Genomic DNA, 24,607 nt, shown 5'->3' on the forward strand with positions numbered 1-24,607 from the left:
GGGGGAAATGACATGGTTCCGTGATGAGGCCACTTCCAAAAGGTTCGGAATGTCAATGTTTATTTCTTCATTATTTAGATTTGATTGCCATCCGACAGAAATCAGCTTTGAACTGTGTTTTCTAATTTGTCTCTTATTGAAACGTGATCAGATTTGGCTCATACAAATCTGTTCATCGCGTAAGGTTGCTGTTAGGGCAATTTTATGTGTTGTGAAGCGGTGAGGTGATACTGAACGACGCCGGAGGGAGCCCTTTTAGGGTTGTTGTGCTCTATTCTGACTGTAATACCAGCGAACCACTCCCTGTCAGTGATGGCACGGTACCCGAGGATGCACAAATGGATGAATTTAACCAATGAAATGCAATTTCAGTGCTCCATGCAAGCTGTCGCATACCAATCAAATGTATTATCGTTTGCTCATATTCCTGCCTGCCTGCATACAAATAACACAGATGTCTAAATTTTAGGTTTTGAAGGTAACTGCCTACGCTGCGGCTGCAGTGTCAGCTCTCCTGAAACATTCACAGCCTGGCGGAGCTGCATTGATGTTATAGCCGCTTTTACCTCATGTGTGTCATGTCTAGTTTTCAGCGACAGCATTAGTTTCTCACATGTTCGCTTGAATAACGAGCTGTGTTTTGTGTGCCAAAGGGTCTTGACATAGTGTGAAGGTTTCCCATCAGATTATAGTGACCAAAATTCACGGTTGTCAGTATTATCACTATATATGATAAATTGAAATGTAAAAAAAAAAATATTAATAATACAGAATCATGCGCCTAAAGCACTGCAACTTTTACTTTGAATTAAAAATAAAATTCAAATTAGTTACACAATTCACATCATGACATAAAAAAAAATGTAATGGCAGCACCAAAAATGTACATAAAACTATACAAGATCCTAAGGGGAAAAAAAAAAATCACAGCGAACATTTGACTTGTTGTCCTCAATATCCTTCTGCTATGGCTTTCTTTTCATTCTCTGTATACCTGGCATTCATGCAAAAATACTCCCACACTTCTCTCGCAGTCCTTTTTGAAGAGAAAACATTCTGCGGTCACCTGGGCCGCTTTTAGCCATGATTCCTCGCACGGTAACGTGCATTTTGCCGTCTTTGCTGTTTTCATCTTCTCTTCCTTGGGTTTATCTGTCATTTTTGTTTGTTTGCTATTACATCGCACACTGTATATGGAGAAACCAAAAGACTGCTACTACTAATCAGAGAAGCGAAATAGGAATGATATTCAAAATTCGATACGTTAATAATAGTGGTTTGAAATATTACCACTTGACTGGTAAAGCGTAAACCATTTCATCCTTAGCCGCCACCCGTTTTCGTCTCACACAGCGGCGACGGCGTCATGTGAAGGCAGATTTATAGAGTTAGCAGGGATTCCACTTGACATTTTGGGGCTCTGAAATGGGGAGGGTGAAACAAAAGACCATGTTATGAGCGGCAGCCAGCCCTTGGCACCATTGGGTGCCAGCCTTGGCACTGCGCCACACCCATTCAGTGTGATGGAGATTAGAGAATGTGAAAGATGTTTGGATACGAAGAGAAATGTCGAGCATCTCGTCATCTGATTTTTATCTGCCTCATTTGGTAACAGAGTAGTTTCAGCCGCTTAACATGGGCATTCACGTGACATTCTTGAAGCTGTGACATTATTGCAAATGGCTTATGTGGGGGCGGGGGGGACACTTTTTGTGCACCATTGTCGTTGGCTTTGGCTTGTGTTCTTTTGCTCATCTTTTCTCAGTTAGTTTCATCCTGGAGTTGTGCTCGAAAGGAGTCTTTCCAATACACGGCAGGCATTTTGATAAGTGTGTGTCGGCGAATGGCAAAGGCTTCTCAGCTCAGAAATGCTCTTTCCTGGCTTCTTTCTGAATATCTAATATCGCTGTTGCCTAAGCTGCATTCCCATCTCTGCGTCCATTCATTATTTATGGCTCACAGGCATGAATGGGACCCAAAAATACACATTCGCTACACTGTTCACCATGTTTAAATCTGCTGAATCTTCTATCACTGCTGCCTGACCTGTAAAACACCAGAAGGCTAACCCCCATGCCTTTCTCCATGGCAGGTCAGCAGGGGTCATGAGGGCACCGGGGCCCCTGGTTGCCATGCAGAGCGGCTGAAGCAGGCATGGACAAGAAGTCTCAGGCAGGAGCGGTAGGCCTCGTTGACTTCCCCAGCCGCCCCATCCTTTGCCACGACCTTCACCACTGGCTACGCACCACCACAGTATGTCTTGTGTTCGGTTTTCATCTCATCACATTAGTCAGGGAATAAATAAGTCAGATGTTACTGCCTTTTTCATATGACACACAATGTGTACATTTCATACTATTGGAATTCTTGGAAACACACAGGTGAGAGATATTTGAATTGTATGGAGAAACACCTTGGCTCATAAACAGCCGATTGTCATGAAATGAGCAACCTTCTATCCAGTCATTTGTATCGCTCGCCTTAATTGTGGATTGTGTCTTGAGGGTTTTTTTTTCCTGTCTCGCAGCCTGTGCGAATGAATGCAAATACATAGCTGCCATTGCACAGAGTGCATCGGCTGCAGCCGTCATTTGTACATTAGCGGAGCCATAACTCTCCTCGAGCACATAAACGGCAGTTTTTCTTTTTAGCCTCGCATACAGGATAACGGATTTGCTTCCGATCAGATTTGTGAATGTTTCCTTAATGAAAAGCTAAGGATGATGTAATGATCCATAAAACAAAGCAGGCACATTGCATTTATCCTCACTGTCGGGAAGCAAGGCATCAACATTAAAATGCATCAAAGTCTGAAGCCCAAAAATGTCTGACACTCCCGTCCCAAGGCAAAAATGTGTCTGGTGGAATGAATGATGCTGAGAGGCACAGAATACTGATTTACTGGCTCTTGAAAATATCTGTCCAGTAATGCAAATCTTTGAACGGGGCAACTCAGGAGATTTCACCCATCAAAATGTCAGTAGAAGACACCAAATATTCAAAGGAATGTGCAACACTCTGGAGTATTAAGCTGTTTTCTATCAGAATGTAAAAATAATGTAAAGCAGCAGCAAGCGATGCTTTTGTCAAACAACTGACAGGTCATTGAAATTCAGCTACAAACTCAGCGGTAGCCAGCTGTGTTTTTGTGCGCGTCTCAGCCCAGCACATTTGCTCTGCAGAACAACACTGTGGAAGAGTGGGCTACAAGTCAATAACTTTGACGTGAATGAATTGACTGTCACTTTTTCGCGCTTTTAGCATAAACAGTCAGTTATGTGCTTTGCTGCGCCGCCATCAGATAAGAAAATAACTGTGGTCGCGCAGCACCTTCTACTGCTGAGCGATTTTGAAGAATAATCTAATTGCGACCCCCAGGTCCTCTTCCCATGTCGTTTTTTTTTTTTTTTTTTTTTTTAAACAAACACAAGCAATACACTAATCTGTATTACAATAAACAAAATCATATACTGTATATATATAAAATACATAATGTGTATATATGTGTGTGTGTGTGTGTGTTTTGGTATTATAGGTTATGTTTGTGCTAAAATAAAGATAAATGAACCATTAATTGATATAAGATAGTTTTCTTCAATTACAGTTGTTAATTTACTCAACACTTTGTGCCATATATTCAGCATTGACTTTGACAACTTTATAACATTTTCATAAACATGACATATGGGGCTCTATAGTCATGCCCATCACAAGTCTAGCGTAAAGTAAGACCTCATTGTACACACGGGTGGAGTTGTCTCTCTTTTGGTATTTTTGCAGACAAGCCCAGTTATAACTGGGCAACTTACGCCGTTGTACGTATGAAGTTGCTGAAATCAAAAGCTCTTTAAATCAAAACATCAGTTACATTAGAGCATATTACCTCTTATTCGACGGCATCTTTGCAACTCTTGCAATCACTGCAATGATGAGGTGGGTTTTTTTTTTTTTTTTTTTTTGGGACAGCTTCTGCTTGAATTTCTTGCCAAAGATCTCAGAATGGTCTTCCAGAGTTGCTATTGGGTGTGAACTGCCTCCCACCCTCAAAGATCTTTGCTTAAGAATGCTCCAAAGGTTGTGAACGGGATTGAGGTCAAGAGAGGGTTGGAACCACACCACACGTTTCTCCCCTTTATACCCATAGCAGCCAAATATGGTGTATTCTTTGCGGCATGGGATTGTCCACTGACGATTGCAACCCTGGATGGTCAAGATGGATGGGATAGTGGATGGCCATTATGTCCCAACAAGGCTGCAACGACAGCAGAGAGGTAGCGAAGTCATGTTTTGAGCCAGAATAACGGATCCCTGACGGTGCGAAAAGAACCTCGGGAAAGTATGGGCACTTTGTGACCGACTACAAAATTCAGAACAGAACCTCTCAGTCACATTTCTTCATGTCAATGCACTATTTTATGCTGGAAGAAATTCCTCTGCATAATGGCCTGCTATGGGCATAAAATGAGGCAAACGTGTGTGTGGCCCCCGTCCTCCCCTACTGAGCACCATTGAGGCATCCTTACGCAAAAGTTCTAGGAGGGTAGGAGGCAGTAGCAAAAGATCTATGAAGTTGGGAGGCAGTCCACATCAGTAGCGAACATTGACAGTTTCCCAGATTGACCGTTAAATTAGGACAAAGAGGACCCACTTTTTGGTCATCCCTAAAAGAAAACCAAGGAGTCTGGTTCCTCTCCCAAGGCAGGGGGATGAGGACCCCCTCTCGGGAATGCGAACACTACACCAAACTGTGAACACAGTTCACAGTCAGAAATTCAGTAAATTTGTCTACAAATCAGACTTCAAAGGAGGACACACCACGGCTCGTTTGTTTAGGGTGACCTCTGATGAAAACGTCATCAAGCAAAGAGACACAAGCCAGACACCCAGCTCAACATTGGTGCTGTGATGACGACGATGGGACGACGACAAGACCTGCAAATGTCATTGTGTTGCAACAGATCAAACATGAAACTTCTTGTGTGCGCAATTTCAGTCCAACCTAACGAAATATTGTAAATGAGTTTCATTTCTGTGTACACTTCTTTAGCTTGCAGCATCTAGATTAGTTCGTTGGCATGTATTACAAATTGCAATTGTAAATCACAAAGCGTTTTTTTTTTTTCTTTCCGAATTAGTTGGTTGGAGTTCAAGAATTTGTTATATGCAAAGTAGAATCTTAAAATATATTATCAACAGTGGGACACCAGGTTAACTTTAAACCATTCTAAATTATTTGTTCAAAGAGAGCAAAGTTTTGAATAACTAATTAGTCCCCAAAATGTTACCCGAGACTACAGAAGTGGCCTCTGAATCTGAATTTTGCCAAAGATGAGATCCCTTTGTTTTCTCTTTTCTCTTCTCGCTGGAACCTGATGAACATCTACTTCCCTTTCTTTTTTTTTTCTTTCCAGGCAAATGATGTTGGCTTTTTTTTTTTTTTTGCCTCTCTCTCTTTTTGGCTGTGCACCACGTTAACTCATCTTGCAGCCAGGCCTTCGCAAATGCGCCAGGCTGAAGCATGAATCACAACTTTCTTTTGTCTGCCAAGCCCGACAAAACTTGTGAGCCGTGCGCTCCAAGAACTCTCTCACCAGCACACCTCCGAATATTGCCGCAGACTGACCACAAGAGCGAGTTGCACCGCCACTTCAAGTGTGCCGCGAGACCACATTTTGCTCTTTTTCCTTTTGATTTTTCTAAACCTCTCTTGCCATCCTTTTTCTTCAACTGACATCTAGCCACTGACTACAAGACTCAAATTAGGGAGAACTTCCCACATCTCATTTGGGGCCAACTCTGACAAACTGAGTTCAACATATGCCGAATTTACCAGATGTGTACAACTTGATTCTTTAATTGGGTTGAAGTGGTTAGGTTCACCTTCCCAGTTCCACATTTGTCTGGCTATAAAATTTCCTCCTGCAAAGATTATTCATTTTTATTTAATTTAATCCTATTAAATTATCATTCTTTGCTCCTCCTGCCCCTATAGTTGGTTTTATTTGTGATGCACCTGTTGCAAATAGACGAGAACAAATGTACACATCATAAGAACTGGGTTGTGTACTGTGTCTGTGTTTGAATCAAAGTTATTTGATTCTTGCCTTAGTTGGAAAAATCTAACTCAAAACTAACTAAAGTGCATCCTTCTAATTATTGAACTGATTTAAAGAGCATTTTGTTGGTTATCCTTAGGGGGAATGAAAAAAATGATATGGTGCCCCTTGAGGCGCTGGAGGTTAGTTTAGGCCAGGGGTGTCAAACATACGGCCCGCGGGCCGGATCCGGCCCGCAAAGGAGTTTAATCCGGCCCGCGAGATGATTATGTAAAGCATCTGTGTCAAACCTACGGCCCGCGGGCCGGAACCGGCCCGCAAGTAGGTTCAATCAGGCCCGCAGGATAATGTAAAAGTGAAAAAAATGCATTAAAGACACAGAATTAATATTTTTAATCAGGTGCAATTCATTGAGTATCCGCAAGGGGACACTGTTTTGATCAGAGAAGAAGACAACAGCAGCCTCAGTCTGTCACTGAGACAGACCCATGACAGCAGACGCTATCAATAGCACTCTCACATTTACACATTTAATAGCACTCTCCTTAGTTTGTAAGGTGTAGGCAGGGATTACATTTAGATTTTATATGCACGTGTAAATGCTTTAAAACTTGCTTTCTTTATGAATCTTGTTTAATCTTAAAGTGCATTACTATATTTTTCAAAACCAATTACTTGTTAAAGTTTGTACAATCAGTGGGATCAGTTGCAATGCATATATGTGAATGATAAAAGTAAATTGCACATTTGTCGAAGGAAATGTAAGGTGCTTCATGAAATGTTTTGTAAAAGATATGTTCATTAAATTTCAATATTTTCCTAATGTTCTTGTGCTTCTTTATACCAAAACAAAGGAAAGACATATTGTTTTGGTTATTTATAGCAAAGTATTGTATCATTTTAATGGTCCGGCCCACTTGACATCTACCGAGGCCGTATGTGGCCCACCATGTGAAATGAGTTTGACACCCCTGGTTTAGGCATTACACTCAAGTCACCTTCATTTAATTAAATTATGAATTCGCACGATTTACGCTACACATCCAACCAGCTGCTGTGGGAGGCTGTTCTGACATCCTGGAAACAAATTTAAACACAACCTGTCCAGTTCTATGGATGCAAGACTTGCAAAGATGCGATTAAGAGGTCCCATGTCAGGAATGGGCAGCTGGTGGCCCCCAAACACACTGAGTGTCCCTCTTAAATTATGAAAAAATATTGAGAAAAAAAAATAAAGACAGAAATCCGCAGCAATACGGCTGCTGACTTTGGAATATGCAGGGGTCGACTCACCACCAGATGGCACACAAACAATGTTAAAATGGTTGATTTTTGTGAAAAAATGTTCAAAATGAATTCTTATACTTTGTTTCTTGTCTTCATATTTTGCATTTACTGTATGCACATATTTTGTCCAAATTTAGAAGAGCATTTTTGTCATACATCTGGTTCGGAAGTGCTAGGACCTATGTATTCCTTGCTTATGATTTCTGCAAAAACAACCTCCTCATGCTGCGAGATCAACAAATGACCATTTTTTTATTCTTTACAAACTGTAAAATAAATAAATAAAAATAAAAAATGTATTGAAATGGTTTGACACACTACTGTGCAAAATAAGTTGGAACAATGCATTTTAACAAAAGCTGTTTTTCGTTTTGAAGGAAATGCTGTTATCATTGGGAGGTTTGTTTAAAAACATTCAAATTCTCGCACAGTTGATGACTTGAAAATTATAAGCACCATTTGCATAGACTTTAAAAATAAGAGAAAAGCATAATTTGCATAATAATTTGGAATGCGACGCAGAGCCCAGAAAGTCATGAATCAAATGACAATAATGAAAATAAATCTGTGGCTTTATCACTTGAACTTTTCCTGTTTCATGAAACAATGATATGGAAACATATGGACTGTACTTTAGAGGTGTGACGATTGATTGATAAAAGCTAACGAATGATCAAATTCAACTATAATTGTAATAATCAATTAATCTTTTAAGTGCCATATTTTCCGCACTTTAAGACGCTTCAGATTATAAGGTGCACCTTTAACAAATGGCCTATTTTAAAACTGTTTTCAGATCGCACCACATTATCTTGAAAGGCGCTTATAAATGAAATGTATTATTATTAATATTATTATTATGAGGCTCTTAGAATAGAAGCTACAGTAGGGTCTGCGGTTGTGTTATGCATCCACTAGATGGAGTTACGCTAAAGGGAATACAATACAATACAGCTTTATTTATGTAGAGCTTTCACAACCGCTGCAGCTGTAACAAAGCACTTTACAGAGCATTTAAAATACTGCCCAAGAAATCAGAACTTTGATTCATATATAACGTGCACTGTCGGCTTTTGAGAAAATTGAATGCTTTTAGGTGCACTTTGTAGTGCGGAAAATACAGCACCTTTTTTTTTTTCCATTTAGAATTGTCCCAATCCTCAGAATGTCAGCCTGACAACAGTCAATATTCAACATGAAAGCACACTGATTGTCTTTACTTTGAATCATAACAAGACATTTGCGATCATCTGCTTTTAATTTAGAAAAAAAATTATCAACATCTTTTTGCCTATTTTCTGGCATGCTATGGACCGAAGCAGTAACGGAATCATCATTGTGTATGTTCTGAACTGACAGTTTGAAAATCTGCCTTGTTCGTAAATAAAGGGATGGAAATCGAAACATGTTTTTTGCAACACGATTCATTGATTAATGGTCAAAATAATCGACAGATTAATCATGTATTTTAAAAATCAGTAGTTGCAGCCCTGCTGTACTTCTTAGGCACTGAACTTACCTAGACACCATTGATAAATTACTAAAACTCATCGGAACAATAAACAAATAAATAAATAAAGCCTTCCAAACAACCGATATGTAGCATTTTTTGCCCCCCAAATTGCAGCGGTTGCTATTTGAAACTTGCAAACTACGATGAAATTGCCATGCCGATTTGAATTTGATGAATTGTCGGTTGCTATTTGAAACTTACAAACTACAATGTAATTGCCATGCCGATTTGCATTTGATGAATTGTTCAGCCCCAGCACCTTCCCTATTGTTTGAAATTAATTAATCAACTACAAACACTTTGCTTTTTCGCGAAGGAAGAAAGCGGCTGTCCCTTATGGTTTGCATCTTTTCTTCATTCATTTCTTTCAGGTGCTCTCTCTTTGCCAACGTTGCCTGTAAGGCTTTGCCATGAGAATGTCTGATCAAGTAGACTCTGAAACAACGAAGGTGCCCGAGCCTGCCGCTGCTGAGGCATTTCCAAAAGAAAATGCCACCCAGTCTGAAGTATCTGATGAGGGTGGCAAAGAAAACTCTGGCAGCATTACAACAGCAGAAGCCAAGGTAAATGAGGCCATGAGGTGTCGTGGTTGCTTTCCACTAATAGCCCTTCTTCTGCATTCTCTTAATAACGGAACATGATAGTAGGTGTCCTCAACCAATGTCTAAAACGCGAAATCAGTAAGTTTTGGACAGGTCAGCATCCTAGCAAAATGAGTGGACTGAGTGCATTTCATATGTAACATTTTCCCACATTTCTCTGCACGTGACTCCATGAAAAATCTGTCACAGTCGGTGTCAAACACAAACTGCCTACGGCAGGGGTCCCCAACCGCCGGTCCGCGGACCATTTGGTACCGGGCCGCACAGAAAGAACTTGCCTTATTTCCGTTTTATTTATTTCGGAATACGAAAGATGTTTTATTTTGAAAAATTACCGGATTCTCTGTTACATCCGTCTGTGTCACGCTTGACTCACGTCAAGCCACACTTCTCGGTCACGTGACCGATGACGCTCATAAACAAAATGCTGAAGCCCGCAAAATGAGTAAAAAAGCTGCTTGGAGATCGCAAATGACGGCGGCCTTTAAAGTACGTTCGAAACAACTGGATCAAAGTTATGGCTGAATACTCTGAGATCGCCACAATAGCACTGTTGCTATTTCCGACATCCTACCTGTGTGAGGTGGGGAGTTTCTGCAGCAACAGCGACTAAAACAAAATTACGAAGTAGACTGGACATAAACCACACACTTGAGGTGTCATTGTCTCCTATTACCCCAAGATGGGACTGTCTGATTGCAGAAAATCAAGCTCGGGGCTGTGGTGAGTCGTCATTTTCATGCACTTTGAATTTGCGTTGTATCGTATTTTGAAGGCATTAAACATTACTGGAGCGATAAGAGTGTTGCGACCAGATTAGACGCTCCTTGTGTTTATTATTATATTTCGAAAACATCACAGTTTTCATGCAGATCATACCATATTATTTTGTTGTATTAATCCGCCACACCTTAAATGCCGGTCCCTGAAAATATTGTCTGACATAAACCGGTCCGTGGGGCAAAAAAGGTTGGGGACCCCTGGCCTACGGGATATACTGGTACCTGCGGCATTCGGATGATTCTCCCAAGTTGGTTTTTCAAGTCACAAAACACAGTACATTCTGATATGCTGTCATTAGTCCCGACTGGAATAATAACACATGCCTTTGTGCTTATCACAGTGAACATCTAAAGCATAGCTCGTTAAGTTCTGAAGATTTTAGAATTGGGGCGGCAATCTTGCTGCCTCCCCATTTTGATACGTAGGGCTATAATTAAGTTCAATTAATTATCAGTGCAGGCTAAATTTCTATAAATATCTTTTCTTCCACCTTGACAGTTTAAAACTGTTTGGAACAGTATTTGTAATGCCCCGGATTTCTGTGACTTAAATAAATTCCACATACATTTAATTCCGCTTTTAGAAAAAAAATTAAGGTGTGCGAATTAGTATTTCTCGTCATGACAAAATGAAATTGGTTCTTGTTCTTTTCACACATCACTTGCATCAACAAACAAGTGATCGATTGCATTTCATTCATTCCCTGTCTGCATTTTGCAGAAAGTTGAGTTCCCTCCTCTGTGGTGTGGCACCACTGACATTGCGCTGTAAATGAGAAAGTGTTCTCAGTTGCATTATCGACAACTGTTAAACAAAGGCCATTATTATTGTGATTATATGTGAGGTCATATTGTTCCTTAGAGCCACAGACAGAACAAACATGAGATAACTGTTATATTTCCCAGTTGAGCGAGTTTGGATTTTGCATCACATGATTTAGTTGACTGACTTGAATACAGTGCGTCTGGAATTCATTGTGCTCATAAGAGGAGCTGCGTCCATCTCAGGCTGTGCGCCAAGACAAACATGAGTGACTAGCGTGACGTACCAGTATGCGTTCTGTTGTCCACATTTTATACGAGTTAGAGTTAGTCATCCACATAATGTGGCTTAAGTCAGTGCAGTGGTTCACACTCCTGGATCTTTTCATCATATCATGAGTACGCCCTCACTCATACTGTACATGTTGACGATTCCCCAAAAGAGCGTAATCCAACTGTTAATCAATTGAAAATCACTTCAATTCGTCTCTTAACATTGAACATTTAATTTTCAGGCAGTCTTCTTTTTCACTCAAATCAAGCATAAACATAAATGTTGCCTTTAAAATAAATAAACAAAATAAAACTCAAAACCAGCCTTTGTTCTAGATTGCTCTTATAACTTTTTCCACAAAAAAAAAAAAAAAAAAATGGAGATCCTAGGTCCCTTTGAAACAGGGATTGAAACTTTAATATCAGGAGCAAAACACCGAACACGAATAATATTTTTGATTCTCTTCATCAGTCATGTGAGCTTTGAGACACTTGAGCTGATACGCGGATGTTGTGATTTTGCCGCGGCTTCGTCACAGCAGGTTATTGTCTTCCCGGGGAAACAAGTTGTAGCACACAAATGCCTTTTTTTTTTTTGATGTGCTTATGAAATGGCTGAGTGTATTTAATTATTATCTTGGAGAGAGAGAGAGAGAGAGAGAGAGGGAGAGAGAGAGAGAGAGAAGCACTGTGTGACTTTGCCACCATCTGCCTCCAGCTCTGCAGCTTCATCCTCTGCTGGTGGCCGCCCTACTTTTGCTGACTTCAGCCCTTTCCTACTTCCCCATTTCCATTCCTTTATCTCCTGCTGGCATTGTTCATTCCCCACCGGCCCCATGCCGCTCAATTAGTTGGTGTAGTGGTGCACTCGCAGTCCCAGCCCTCTCCAGCCTTACCCACCAGCCCTCCCTTTCCATATTACCTGATATAGAAAGGGATGCTGTAGGTCACAGGCAGCGTCCCATTTCAATTTTTATGCAACTTTAAGCCCTCAAGCTCACGGGGGGGGTGTCCTCTTGATTGTTAGAGGACAGACCAGAAGCACAGATTCATGTTGGCATTAGCAGGCACAGTACAGTGTCCTGGTACAATTTATACTGGAACAGCTCCTGCTAGGTCACCTCCTACCTTCCTCACCTTGTCCCCTTAGTGCATGCTTCAATGAGACTGTGTAACATTTAAACAGAGAGGAACCCAACCTTTGCTTCTACTATTGGGTGCCCTGTCTCCCTCCAAGAGTCTGATTCATATGATGGCAAAATGGAGCTCAAAGCAAAGTGTAGAACTCACCCAAGTTGCTTATGGCCTTAAGTCTGGCTTTTCTCCATTGTCTGTCTTTGAGGCAGTGTCCCTTCACTGCCAACTGCACATTGTCTCTGTCCAATGACCACTCTTTGTCATACACTATGCATAAAACACATTATATTTGCACTGAAAATGGTTTGCACTGTCTTTTCACAACCATTGCAATGTTTTGTATGTGTGGGTTTATTTTTTTAAATGAATTGTCAGAGGGAAGTGATTGAACACAGGCAATTTCATTTAAAGTCACAAATGCCATAAAACAATCTTGACACGGTTGTTGTCAGACAGTGACAAATATACAGTAAATATTCTCTCGTGCGGACTCGTGTTTGCGTTGTCCAATTTGTCCTGATAACAGAAATTCCTCATTTGGGAAATGAGCATGGTACATGTCCTTTATGAACCTGCAAGTATGTTGACAAAATGCACGTGTAACAACACAATCAATAAATTACAAAAATATACTGTCCAAAAACTGTTTATATAACAAAACCTGCAATACAGGTGTATCCAAAAAAAATCACAACAGTAAAATACATACAGTATTTTAATGTTTATTTTTTTTCTGTCTTGGGAAAAAAATGTGTCTCTTTTGGATTGTTTTGTTGGATGCATTCTTTGGTTTATGACAATGTTTGCCTGCGTGTCATACAGTTTTCTTGCTAGTTGCAAGTAACTGTCCCGTTGATCACCGATGTCTGGTAATTCTTGTGCATACTGATGGATTTGTTGCCATTTGCATTGCTTCCTCGCTGGATGGTGGCTTGTCATCAGGAGTTGAATCGATGCCTTGTTTTTTAAAGTTTCGTAGATTTGCGTCTTTCCGACTCCAAGTGTCTGCTGGATGCTTTTAACTTTGTGTCCAGCCTTGCTCAAACGGATGCATTTCACTCGCTCCGCTCCAGTCATTACAGTTCTTCTACGTTTCGATGCCATGATCTACACGACGTAATTGTATAAAGTTAAAATCTTTCGCAATTGCAGTAAAACGCACGCCAATAAAAAGTCACTTACACGTCTTCGTTTCGAATCTGATGATCAAAAAACGCGAAGTGAAAATGTGTCTCAGTGTCGTCGCTCCGTAGCATCGGGTGGGCGTTGCGTGTATTTAAGCTCCCGCGGCATGACGTCTCAATCCGGGTTACGGGTAGTGGAATTTCCGCTTACGTAAGTTCCGGTAACATGTAATATCGTAGTCAAAATGTTAATGCACAGGTTTTTGTTCCGGGTGAAGGAAATTCCTTTTCATAGAATTCCGGGGATGGGAATATTTACTGTACACTGCAAAAAATGAATTCAGGTTCCAAATAAATTGTGAATGTTTAACTGGAAATTATTGTCTTTTTTGCCACTTGAGATCAGTGCTCTTAAGTTTTGAATATGCAAGGTTATCACTTCTTTTTTCTGTGGACTTCTTGTTGCGTCACAGACGCACCAAAGGTTGGCCAGTCCTGTTTAATTTAAAATGTCATTTTAAAGGCAACACCCCTCTTTATTCCCAAATTTTAGCAGGTTTTTTTTTTGGTGGGGGGGGGGATTTTAACTATGTACTTTCTTCCACATACCTCCCTCCAACCAAACATCTCCTTTTACATGCAGCCTGTGAAGTACTTGAAGGTATGAACCACTTCCCTCGCATGTTTTGAAATTAAGCATGTGAATTGTTTACTTTGAAGCTGCGCCTGTGTTTACTGTCAGGAATATTGTCAAATCGCAGGTGACTTGTTTGCAATTTGTGTGGAGAGGCCTCAATATGCACACATCACAGGCTGTGGTGGTTTGTTTGCTACTTTGCTGTTACACCCCTCTAGGGACATTTAATAGAAGCATCAGTCTATGGAATGATGGCTTCAGTTTTGATCTAATTATCTTGTAAATTTTGGCACCAAAACCTTAAGTCACTTGAAGCCCTGACCCGCAAAAAAAAAAAAAAAAAAGTCTGTCAGCAGGGAAAAAGACAAGTTTTTCTTGCAACCTGTTTTTCTTCTGGTGGCTTGTGGGTGTTAGTGGCTGCGATTTATTTGCATTTATGGTTTTAACTTTCTGCTCCTGCACCCCCCTCGACAGCATAAGACCAGGCTAAAGCTTGTTCGGAGCCTGGCAATATGTGAGGAGTCCTTCCCTTACCCAATTCTTGAGCCTTCAGCTGCACCTCAGGTAAAAACCTCCCTGAGCGTATCTATTCCCTCTTTGAATCCATTTGTCATCCCATCAGCTGGACACACGTGGACTCATGCACGTGACCTGATACTTTGCGCCCCAAGTCACACATATAGTAGCTCTGCTTGAAGTGCTGACCAGGGGTGAGTTCTTCATTTCCCCTTATTAAAATTGAGATGGAGGACCTCCGGCGAACTATTAGCAGCCTTCCTCTGACAGATGTGATGGAAAACCTGTCCGGTACAGCCTGGTTAAAGAATCACATCATCAAAACACAAACGGCGAGCTTGATGTTAAATTGTCAATTCAATTATTTTACTGCATCCAGGCAAAGACTCCCCTGCCCACACCTCCAGATCAGAGTTAAACTCCACTAAATGCCACTCTGCACTGCTAATGATATATTTATGCACCTACACACACACACACACACACACACACACACACACACACACACACACACATATATACACACAGGTGTGTTCGTCCTATGATTTAGCCAGTCAGCACCGTGCCCCATAACCAGAGGGCAATGTTATTCCCACTGCGCTCTCTCATTGCCTGCACTCCCACGACGTCTTGTATTACTGCCATCAATCATGTTGAGGAAATTGCAATTTCCGCACATCACCTACCGAGTGCTATGTAGTGCCCTAATTGAATACTCCTGATATTTCCCCCGCCGCAGTTATTGGTGGGGGTGCCTCTGAGCAGGGCTGTTTTTGGCAAGCTACCCTGGAGGGGAGCGCTGGTGCAATAGGGAATGAAGCAAAATATTAGTTAGGCGGAGCCATAAAATTGTAGTTTAATGAAAAGTAACCAGTGAAAATGAGTCACTGGTTTTAAGTTGTGGTTCAACAGAATTATTTCATAAAACAAGCTCAGGAAAAAGTGCTGCACAAAAATGATGGTACCCCTAGATAAGATTGAAAATAATTTGAACATTCTGATCTGTTTAACCAACTTCTGTCCTTTAATTAGCACTGCAGGTGTCTTCAAATTTGTAATCAGTGAATCTATTTTCAGGGTGACTCGTTGTCAATGTGCTCTTTGATGACATGATGTGTAACACATTTAACATGGACCAGAGGAAGTGAAGGAGAGAATTGTCTCAGGAAATTAGAAAGAAAATTAGAGACAAGCACGTTAAAGTTAAAGATTGTTGGACCATCTCCAAGTAGCTTGATGTTGCTGTAACTATAGTCGCACTTATTCAGAAATTTAAGATCCACGGGACTGTAGCCGTCCTCCCTTGACGTGGCCCCTGGATGAAAATTGATGACAAACTTAGGAGCAGCACAATACAAAATGTAATAAGAGCCGAACAACCTCCAAACAAATTAAAGGTGAACTCCAAGGTCAAGATACATCAGTGTCAGATTACACCAAAGTGGACGTCATAGGAGACAACCAAGATGGATTCCATTGTTGAAAATAATTCATAAAAAAAAGGGAGATCAGAAAATGTCAAACTGCATGTTGACAACCTACACAGCATGTTCACAGACGCAAAGATGAAGCAAACCGAGGGGATTAAAAAAAAAAAAAAGTACCTACTGTGTTACATGGAGGGGGCTCTGTTATGTTTTGCGGCTGCTTTGCTTCATCTAGCACTGGATGTCTTCAACCTCTGCAGGGTATATAGAAATCTCTAGACTATCAAGGTTTCCGAAAGAGAAATTTGTGCTGCCCAGTGTCGGGAAGCTTAGTTTCAGTCGTAGTTCATGGGTTTTGCAATGGGATAAATGACCCAAGAATAGCTAAGAGCGAAGATTTGGACTATTCTGAAGCGGGTCTATTTATGAGACCTGATCTAAATGCTATTGAACATCTGTGGAAAGAGCTGAAACATGCCGGCTGGAGAAAGCGCCCTACAAACTTGAGACAACTGCAGCAGTTTGCTCATGAAGAGTGGTCCAAAATACCTGCTGAGAGGTGCAGAAGTCTCATTGAAACTTTGAAAAATTGTTTGATTGCATCAAAAGGTTATCTGACAAAACGTTATTTTATTTTTTTAGTTATTCATGTTGAACTACAATTCCAAAGCAATATCAGATTTTCATTGATACATTTTTGTGTGGGGTTTTTTTCTGTCGAGTTTTCTTTCATTAGCAGAGGGGTCGCAATTTTGTCCATGTGTGTAGCAATGCAGATTTTTACAGCTTATCCCAAAACAACATTGCTTTGGGATATGCAGTCATTTTGTGCACCCTTGTCAACTCAAAGGCAACATGGGAAATTGTTAGATTATTTTGAAACACAGTTTTTGAACTAGTACTAACTTGGATGGAAAACTTAAATGCTGGAGGGGGCTACAATATTTCACCAGTGTGGCTTGGGGGGTCTACATTGGACCACACACTTCCTAACCACATGTATGACAAGGCTGCTATTATACAGTAAATATGGACAAAATACAACCATACATGCAAAATCTGTGCTCTTAATATATTTAATTTTCATCAAATATTTTTCAATGCATGTATAAAAGATCCACTATTCTAAAGGGTTTAAAACAACAAGATGGCATACTGTCATTTTTTTTTGTTCCAGTGCAAAGGGCTCTCTTACATGAAAACTAACATTCAAGGACTGCACAAAATTGCTGAACAAGAAAGAACTCATTTTGTACATTTCCTCACAAAAATAAACTCACTCAAAATGTTAATATTATTTAGATACCATCTTTTTCCCGCGTGTCATTTCTAATCAGCCCCCCCAAAATATTATGAGGCCTACTCACATTGTAATATAGGGCAGTATACAGTAAGCACAGCTAAGACGTCTGCAATTTAGCAGTGAACGGTGAAATCACAACTTAAAACAACACGCGACTCTTGCATTGTTCCACACCCGGAGATTGGCGTATTCGAGGAATATTTTTTCTTTTCTTTTTCCCCAATACTTTGCTTAGTTTGTATTTTTTTGCTCCGAGTTTTCCAGAATTGTCCCCACTAAAATTATTTATTTTGGGGGAAAGTGAATCAACGGGCCCCTTGGTGTGATGTGGGCTGCCAGTTGCCCATTCCTGAATTAGGCTGTGGTATTATTGCGGTTTGTGGTTTAGCAGGATTATATTAAAACTGCTCAACCGGTTTCCACTGTTTGTGGAGAGATGAGCCAAGGACAAACCTAATAAAGCTTGGTGCAGATCCAGATCCGGAGTCTTGTTGACAAAATTCCCACACATACAAAATGAGGTCACCTGCATAATGAAGGTACTGTAGACGAGTTGGTGCTGAGCCAAATTGGAATTGGTGCTTTTCTGAGCTCCACTCTGTGATTCTTTCAATGTCTGAATAAGGTATTGATTATCTGCTTTCAATTGGCCTATTAATTCAACTTTAAGCGCTGTAACTTCGATTACATCCCTGGCGCAAAAACTATAGCTCATGATGATTCAATTGACCATTGTTAGTATTAGACATCACTGTCACTACCTCGCCGTCAAACTGTAAGTGCTAACAAAAGGCTGTATAGATCCATAGGCTGTCCAAATCTGAAAAGAAAAAAAAAACATCTGTCCTTACAAGGATGCCTGGCTGTCAATTCAAATCAATGTCTGATAGTCAAGGGCCTTTGAATGCACACTGTACTTTTTGTTTTAGATTGACAGCATGTTCGTTACACATTCAGAAGGCCATCATTTTCCTGCTGTTTTCCCTTTTTTTCTCAAAGTAAATGGCTGTCAAAAAACAAATGAGGCAATTCACAACAGCTGCACATCAACCAGGCTTGTTCCATGTCATACAGAGGGCAACATTAGTAGCAACCGCCACTGCTTCTTGACAGGTTTTTTTTTTGTTGTTGTTGTTTATTATCATTGTTACTTTGACAGGGACAGACAAGAACATGCTGTCGCTTAAGCCACACTCAAACACTGACTTATCGTCACTCTCTGAGGATTCCACTTGGGCAATTTGTCTGAAGCAGCACTCATTAATTAGCTCTTTACATTTTTTAAATATTGATACCACCTCAGATCGAAGCATTCAGGCAACAGTTCACCTCATTTATCATCAGTTTGAGGGATCAATTACTTGACCCTTTGTATTGTTTATTGGCTGCCCCCATACTCCCTCACCCTCCTCTCACTCTCATTTCAAAACCAAATAGCACATCAATTGGTGGTGCAAGCCTTTTATGTCATTTAGAATTGCCTGTAAAGCAAATCAGATTCTGCTGTTACTTCTCTTACTCTACGGGTCTGTGGCAAATGAGAGCACTGCTTCCGTCAACCAAGGCTGCCTTTTATTCATTCTCACAAAGGAAGGAGAAAAAGAAAAAAAAAAAGACCCACCACAGGCTTGCAGTGAGATTGCAGCAGTTGGCGCGTTACAACTTTTACTGCTAGAAAGGAATTACTGCTAACTCTTCCCACTCTTGAATTTTAAGTAATGAAATGTGTTGTGTTGTTTAATTTGGGGACTGAATTCATGTATTATTCAGATAGTTTCATAAAAACAGGCTAATCTGGATGATTAATTGCTATCGTCATTGAAATTCATGGATGCAGGCGCATCATTACCAATAAGGAGACAGGTTTGGGTGGTAAACCATGAGGCTTTTTGAAGTGTATTCAACATTTGCCTGTTTAGGGCATGATACCCTTCTTGTGGTTAGATTAAAGGAACATTGAAAGCTTCATTTATCTTCCAAAATTAGTATTATGCCTGCTTGATATTGACCCTCCTCCCAAAATGTCAACAATAAGCTCTGTCAGGCTTGTTTGTGTTCTTTTTGAAATGCAATGGCGAAATGAAGACCAGGTTAATCATTCCTTTTTTTTTTTTTTTAAATCGGGTGTTTTTTTTTTTTTTTTTCCTCCTTCACTTAAGGATGAATTCCTCCTTCGGATGTTTGAAAAGGATGACGGAGCCACACAAAACCAGGCTCAGAAAGAAGTCATCTGCGACAAGGTGAACAAAGCTGACAAAATGCTGTGCAGAGGTGAGAAAATAGAAACAGCCTCCAATGAGGGCTTTGCATGGTGTACGTTTTTCTCAGAATCATTTCATGACTAACACCCTTTATATTTTCTTCTTTTGTGTATGTGTGGAGAGGCCAAAGTATCCTCCCATTTGTCCAAAAGTGCTCCTCCAGTTTCAATTATATTGTGTGATATGCAGATAATTAGTGTGATTCAGTTAATTGCGATGGGCTGAAAAGTGTCAAGCAATTATACGGATTCCCACAAGGCTGTAGTTGCCCCCCTCTTTGGAGGAATACCGCTGATGAGGCAAGGCCCCAATTATAGGTCCCAGACCCTTTCTCGGTCACCACTACCCTATTGTTTGCTGAGAGAGAATGTTTACTCTTTTGAACCCTGGCTGAGATAGCTGCACAATTGAAGTTCGCTTTAAACAAAGTCATATGGAAAACAACATTGAGTTCCCTGTTTTTGTATTTTTTAGTTCAGTATGTTCGGCTTTCACAAATAAAGCTCGTGTGACCTATTTTTTTCTTTGATCAGATTCCAGTCAAGACTACACGGATTCAACAGGCATAGATCTTCATCAGTTTTTAGTAAACACGCTAAAGAGCAATCCCAGGTAAATTACACATTCGAGTACAGTTTGGTGGTGATGAGTCAGTGTCGTCTTTTGGGCAGGTAAACAAAATTTCAGAGATTTCTTTCTGAGGTCAAACTCTCTCAAATACTTTGTATTATTTTTTGAGGGACCGAATTATGCTGCTGAAGCTTGAGCAAGACATCTTGGATTTCATCAGCAATAATGAGTAAGTTCCGTTTCTGGTTACATTCAATCTCATCCTTCTCGAGTCTTTGGGGTTACCTTTGGAGTGCTACAGCACAGAAGGATATTTTCACTGTTTGATCCCTGATGTGCGTGCTTTCCACATCAGGAGGAGCAACGTGGGGTTTTTTGTGTGTATTCTCTAGAATTTATAGAACTGTTCTTTTACAGCATTTTGGGAGTAGTGCAGCTATGCTCTGACCAGTACATCCCTGATCGGATACCTATTTTTTTCCTCAATTGCTATCAGAGATGAGCTCATGCCCACTTAGGACCCCTCCCCCGCTGTGTCTTTTTAGAAGTCAAAAGAGAACGTTCCCGCCTATGACGTCCTACCACCGGATGTTGTTACACCGTGTGGCTGCCTACTTCGGCATGGACCACAACGTGGACCTCACTGGAAAGTCAGTTGTCATCAACAAAACTACCAGCACAAGAATGTGAGCATCTTTTTGCAGATTGACACATGTGTCACAACTACCCGGGACTTTTCTTTGCCCTCCTCATGTTGATTAACATATGTTGTTGTCAGCATCTACCTGAAATGAAGTTCACCCCCTTAACTGTTAAAAATTCCCTACTGACAGCCCCGATCAGAAATTCTCAGAGCACATCAAGGATGACAAGGCAGACGATTTCCAGAAACGCTACATTCTTAAACGAGACAACTCCAGCTTTGATCGCGATGACAGCACGGTAGGTGTCCCCACCCTGCTGCCACCACCAAGCTGTCACTTTTATTTCTGACATGTCGGTACGAGGGGGACAATCTGGCATCCCTGGTATAGCTGTTAAAAAGCCATGTGTGTGTGTGCGTGTGTGGGCGTGCATGTGTGTGGGTGTGCGTATGTGCGTGTGCTGTGTCCTTGCCAGATTCGGATGCGTTTGAAAGCAGACAAGAAAAGCAAATCGATGGAAGAGCGCGAGGAGGAGTACCAGCGAGCCAGAGAAAGAATATTTGCACATGATGTGAGCTCTCCTTGTGTGGGCGGGATGGGGGATGGGGGCTATGCTGCACAAGTCTACGCACAAATCCTTTGTTGTGCAAATTCACGCAATTTTTGCCAGCAATTACGGATGGCAGTATGTAGAGATGTGAACGCTCCGATAATGGAGTTGATTTGATATCGATGAAAGATCTGCAACCAATGATACTACATGTAAATACAAAACATTTATTAAGATATGAACAAGCTGATTAATACAATTGAGTAAATCACACTCTTTTTATACTTCAAATCATCCAATTTAATTTTCACTCACAGGGCGATCACTTCATACTGGATCAAAGGTAAGTTGCACATTATGCGGATTGGCATCATAACCAATGTTTTTCTGAGTCTCACCAGAGTCATTTTCACAGTCAGTGCATCCTTTAAGATGTAAATGCAACTCAACTCAACTCAACTGTATTTATAGAGCACTTTCAAACAGCCATCGCTGCATACAAAGTGCTGTACATGGCAGCTCATCTATAACGTGCATGGCATCCATTTCTATTTTGGAGAATGCTAAATTGCCCTTTTTCTGCCAGAACAGTGATTGATGCCTTGATTGGTGCTGATCATTTGTCGCTTTTCTGCTACTAATACCTCCCACCAACATCCCTCTCAGTGCTCAGGATGAAGACGCATGTACACGTACCCAGCACAGGCGGCTAATTTTCAGGTGAGGCAAAAAATCCTGCTGTCATTTTGCACCAGTGCAAGAGTGTTGACCTAAAGATTTGTTCTTGCTGCTCGGAAGGCTTCCCTCTAATATGCTTTTTAGTACTAGATTACGTAAAGCATCCGGCCTGGACCAAGTCATGGCCAATGAGATCATGAAACCATGTCATTTCGCCTTTCATTCAGTTTATGAAGCTAAAGTGATTCATTAATGTTAGTCACGAGGGAGAATTAATCCAGGAAATTCAAGGTCATATAGAGTAACTTTCATTCAATTTAGATCCAAAATTGAAGAAAAAACAATCTCTGGGCACTATTGTCATGGAATAGACCTGGAAACGAGCAAGCACAAGACAAACAAGGCAACCTTAAGTAAAACTTGTATGGTGGGTTGTCCATCTTTTTTGAACATAATTGTAAAGTCTCGATCCAAAGGTTCTTTAACATTAAGCCTAGGAGATTTGAAAGCCTACATAATTAAATGTGAGCACAGGATTCTTGATGCTGACTGAAAGACTGACTTTAACCCTGACCAGGTCACGGGCTGGACCCTCAGACGCCAGCTGGCAGAGCAGCTCTGAGACAGAGACGCAGCCACCAAACGGTGAGCCGCGACCCTGGAGCAGTACTGACAGCTCGGACAGCTCCAACCGCCTCGTCCTGCGGCCTGCCATCACCAAGGCCAGCAGCTTCAGCGGCATCTCCCCTGACCTGGCACGTGGCGACAGCACCGCCAGCAGTAAGAGCACCGGGAGGCTTACCAAAACAGGCAAGAGTGAAGTCACACAAGCCATTGTTGTTCATACAATAACCTAACAAATGGCTTCAATCTCTGAAGAAAAAAAACGCTCGTTCTCTCTCTCTTTCTCTCTCTCGTTCTCTCTCTCTCTATCTCTCTCTCTCAATCGCTCTCTCACATACATACATACGCACACAATTAAAAAAAAAAATATATATATATATATATATATACACACACACACACACACACACACACACACACACACACACACATATACGGACATACATACATACACGCACACACAGTAGGCGGGGGGAATACTGGTTGCCAGCCAATCACTGGGCACACAGACAAATATAGATAGATGCATACATAAATACAATTAATAAGAATAATTGCTATCAGTATTGCTTCACTGATGAGCAAGAGAAAACTGAACGTCAGTGAACATGAGATAAATTGAGAAATGATTATTAGCAGTATCTTGTACTTCAAGGATACGTCTGAATCAGTCTGATCTTCCCCTGAATGTGACAGTTGCCCTGCCTTTATCAAAGTCTGTAGGGCTCCCATATTGCTGGACAATTGTCAAAGCCATAAAGTATATCAAACTCGAGAATTAAAAAGACTTCCTGAATAGTGTAGTTCAACAATTTAGAACCACTGGAAAGTTCCTAAACTGGTGATGCTTCCTTCATTGACATGATGGGAATCCTCCTAAGTATCTTCCCACTCCTACAATTTCCCATGTTATATCGTGTCTTATTTTCTTCCTTACAGGGTAGAACGTTGTTTATTGAGGAAGTATTTTGTCCTTAGGAGTCAGTCAAGCAGACATCTCATTTGCACTGCCTCTTTTCTGCCCTGAAACAACTGTCCTATGCAACAATACGCATGCAATCTCACCTAAAAATAGGTAGGCTACTCATGAAAGATGAAGGTGACGTTCTATCAAGAGAAATTAATGAACCTTTTCCTTCAAACCAATTCCCGCCTCGTAAATAATATCCTTCCCTGCTTTGAAGATGCATAAATGATGTCTTCACATACAGTGGTTGAAAGGTTAAGGTCAAGGTCATGTTTATTGTCAAATATGCTTTATGTATAACATGCAGCATAACAGAAAAGACACTTGCACTCAACTTCCAAATGTTTGCAACAGTGAGGCAAATTTGATGGATCAGTCAATGGATATGATGCACAACTTCAGTTTTGTTTGAATACACCCATTATTTTTTGTAATCCAATGGTCCAATGGTTCACACTAAATTGTAGTGGACTACAATTTAGTGTGTTTTATTGCCCAAGTGTGTCCTATTAAAATGATGGTGTTGAACCATTGTTTTATTGCCCAAGTGTGTCCTATTAAAATGATGATTCAATCAGTAAACAGCGCTGAGTGTCAATTTCAGACGTGTTTCTGTTTTTTCTGTAAAGATGACATTTCAAGTAGCTGTTGATATAACCAAGATTTAAAATAAAATAAAAAAAAAAAAGCTGTCAATGCATGAAAAACAAGCGATTGAGAAAATTGACAACTCAGCATGGTTTCTTCTTGAGATGGTCATTCTTATCTTCAGTGCTGAACTACATGATGGCAATAGCAAATTAAACTCAATTTAACACATTTTATCTGCCAGTTTAAAGGAAGCCACAACAAAGCTGATTTGGAGAGCTTCATTATGCAGCAAGGTCAGGACCC

At 40.7% G+C, this 24,607-nt stretch overlaps 1 protein-coding gene across 15 annotated transcripts in view; it reads left to right on the forward strand.

Moving 5' to 3' along the window:
- Nucleotides 1-24,607, forward strand: part of r3hdm1 (R3H domain containing 1) — a 55,150-nt gene that overhangs the window by 6,562 nt on the left and 23,981 nt on the right. For 12 of the 15 annotated variants that reach the window (XM_019868455.1, XM_019868453.1, XM_019868461.1 and 9 more), the window contains exons 2-14: nucleotides 2,093-2,253; nucleotides 9,228-9,419; nucleotides 14,180-14,197; nucleotides 14,648-14,737; nucleotides 19,579-19,690; nucleotides 20,214-20,292; nucleotides 20,420-20,479; nucleotides 20,796-20,936; nucleotides 21,084-21,192; nucleotides 21,370-21,465; nucleotides 21,762-21,787; nucleotides 22,111-22,164; nucleotides 22,700-22,932. In XM_019868455.1, the coding sequence (XP_019724014.1) occupies nucleotides 9,267-9,419; nucleotides 14,180-14,197; nucleotides 14,648-14,737; nucleotides 19,579-19,690; nucleotides 20,214-20,292; nucleotides 20,420-20,479; nucleotides 20,796-20,936; nucleotides 21,084-21,192; nucleotides 21,370-21,465; nucleotides 21,762-21,787; nucleotides 22,111-22,164; nucleotides 22,700-22,932 (1,171 nt within the window). In that variant the 5' untranslated portion in view covers nucleotides 2,093-2,253; nucleotides 9,228-9,266. The remainder of the gene's footprint in view (nucleotides 1-2,092; nucleotides 2,254-9,227; nucleotides 9,420-14,179; nucleotides 14,198-14,647; nucleotides 14,738-19,578; nucleotides 19,691-20,213; nucleotides 20,293-20,419; nucleotides 20,480-20,795; nucleotides 20,937-21,083; nucleotides 21,193-21,369; nucleotides 21,466-21,761; nucleotides 21,788-22,110; nucleotides 22,165-22,699; nucleotides 22,933-24,607) is intronic. The other 3 variants (XM_019868457.1, XM_019868458.1, XM_019868459.1) reach the window with 3 other exon arrangements.

Source organism: Hippocampus comes, unplaced genomic scaffold, assembly GCF_001891065.2.
Source record: "Hippocampus comes isolate QL1 unplaced genomic scaffold, H_comes_QL1_v1.1 scaffold41, whole genome shotgun sequence".
Taxonomy (NCBI): Eukaryota; Metazoa; Chordata; class Actinopteri; order Syngnathiformes; family Syngnathidae; genus Hippocampus; species Hippocampus comes.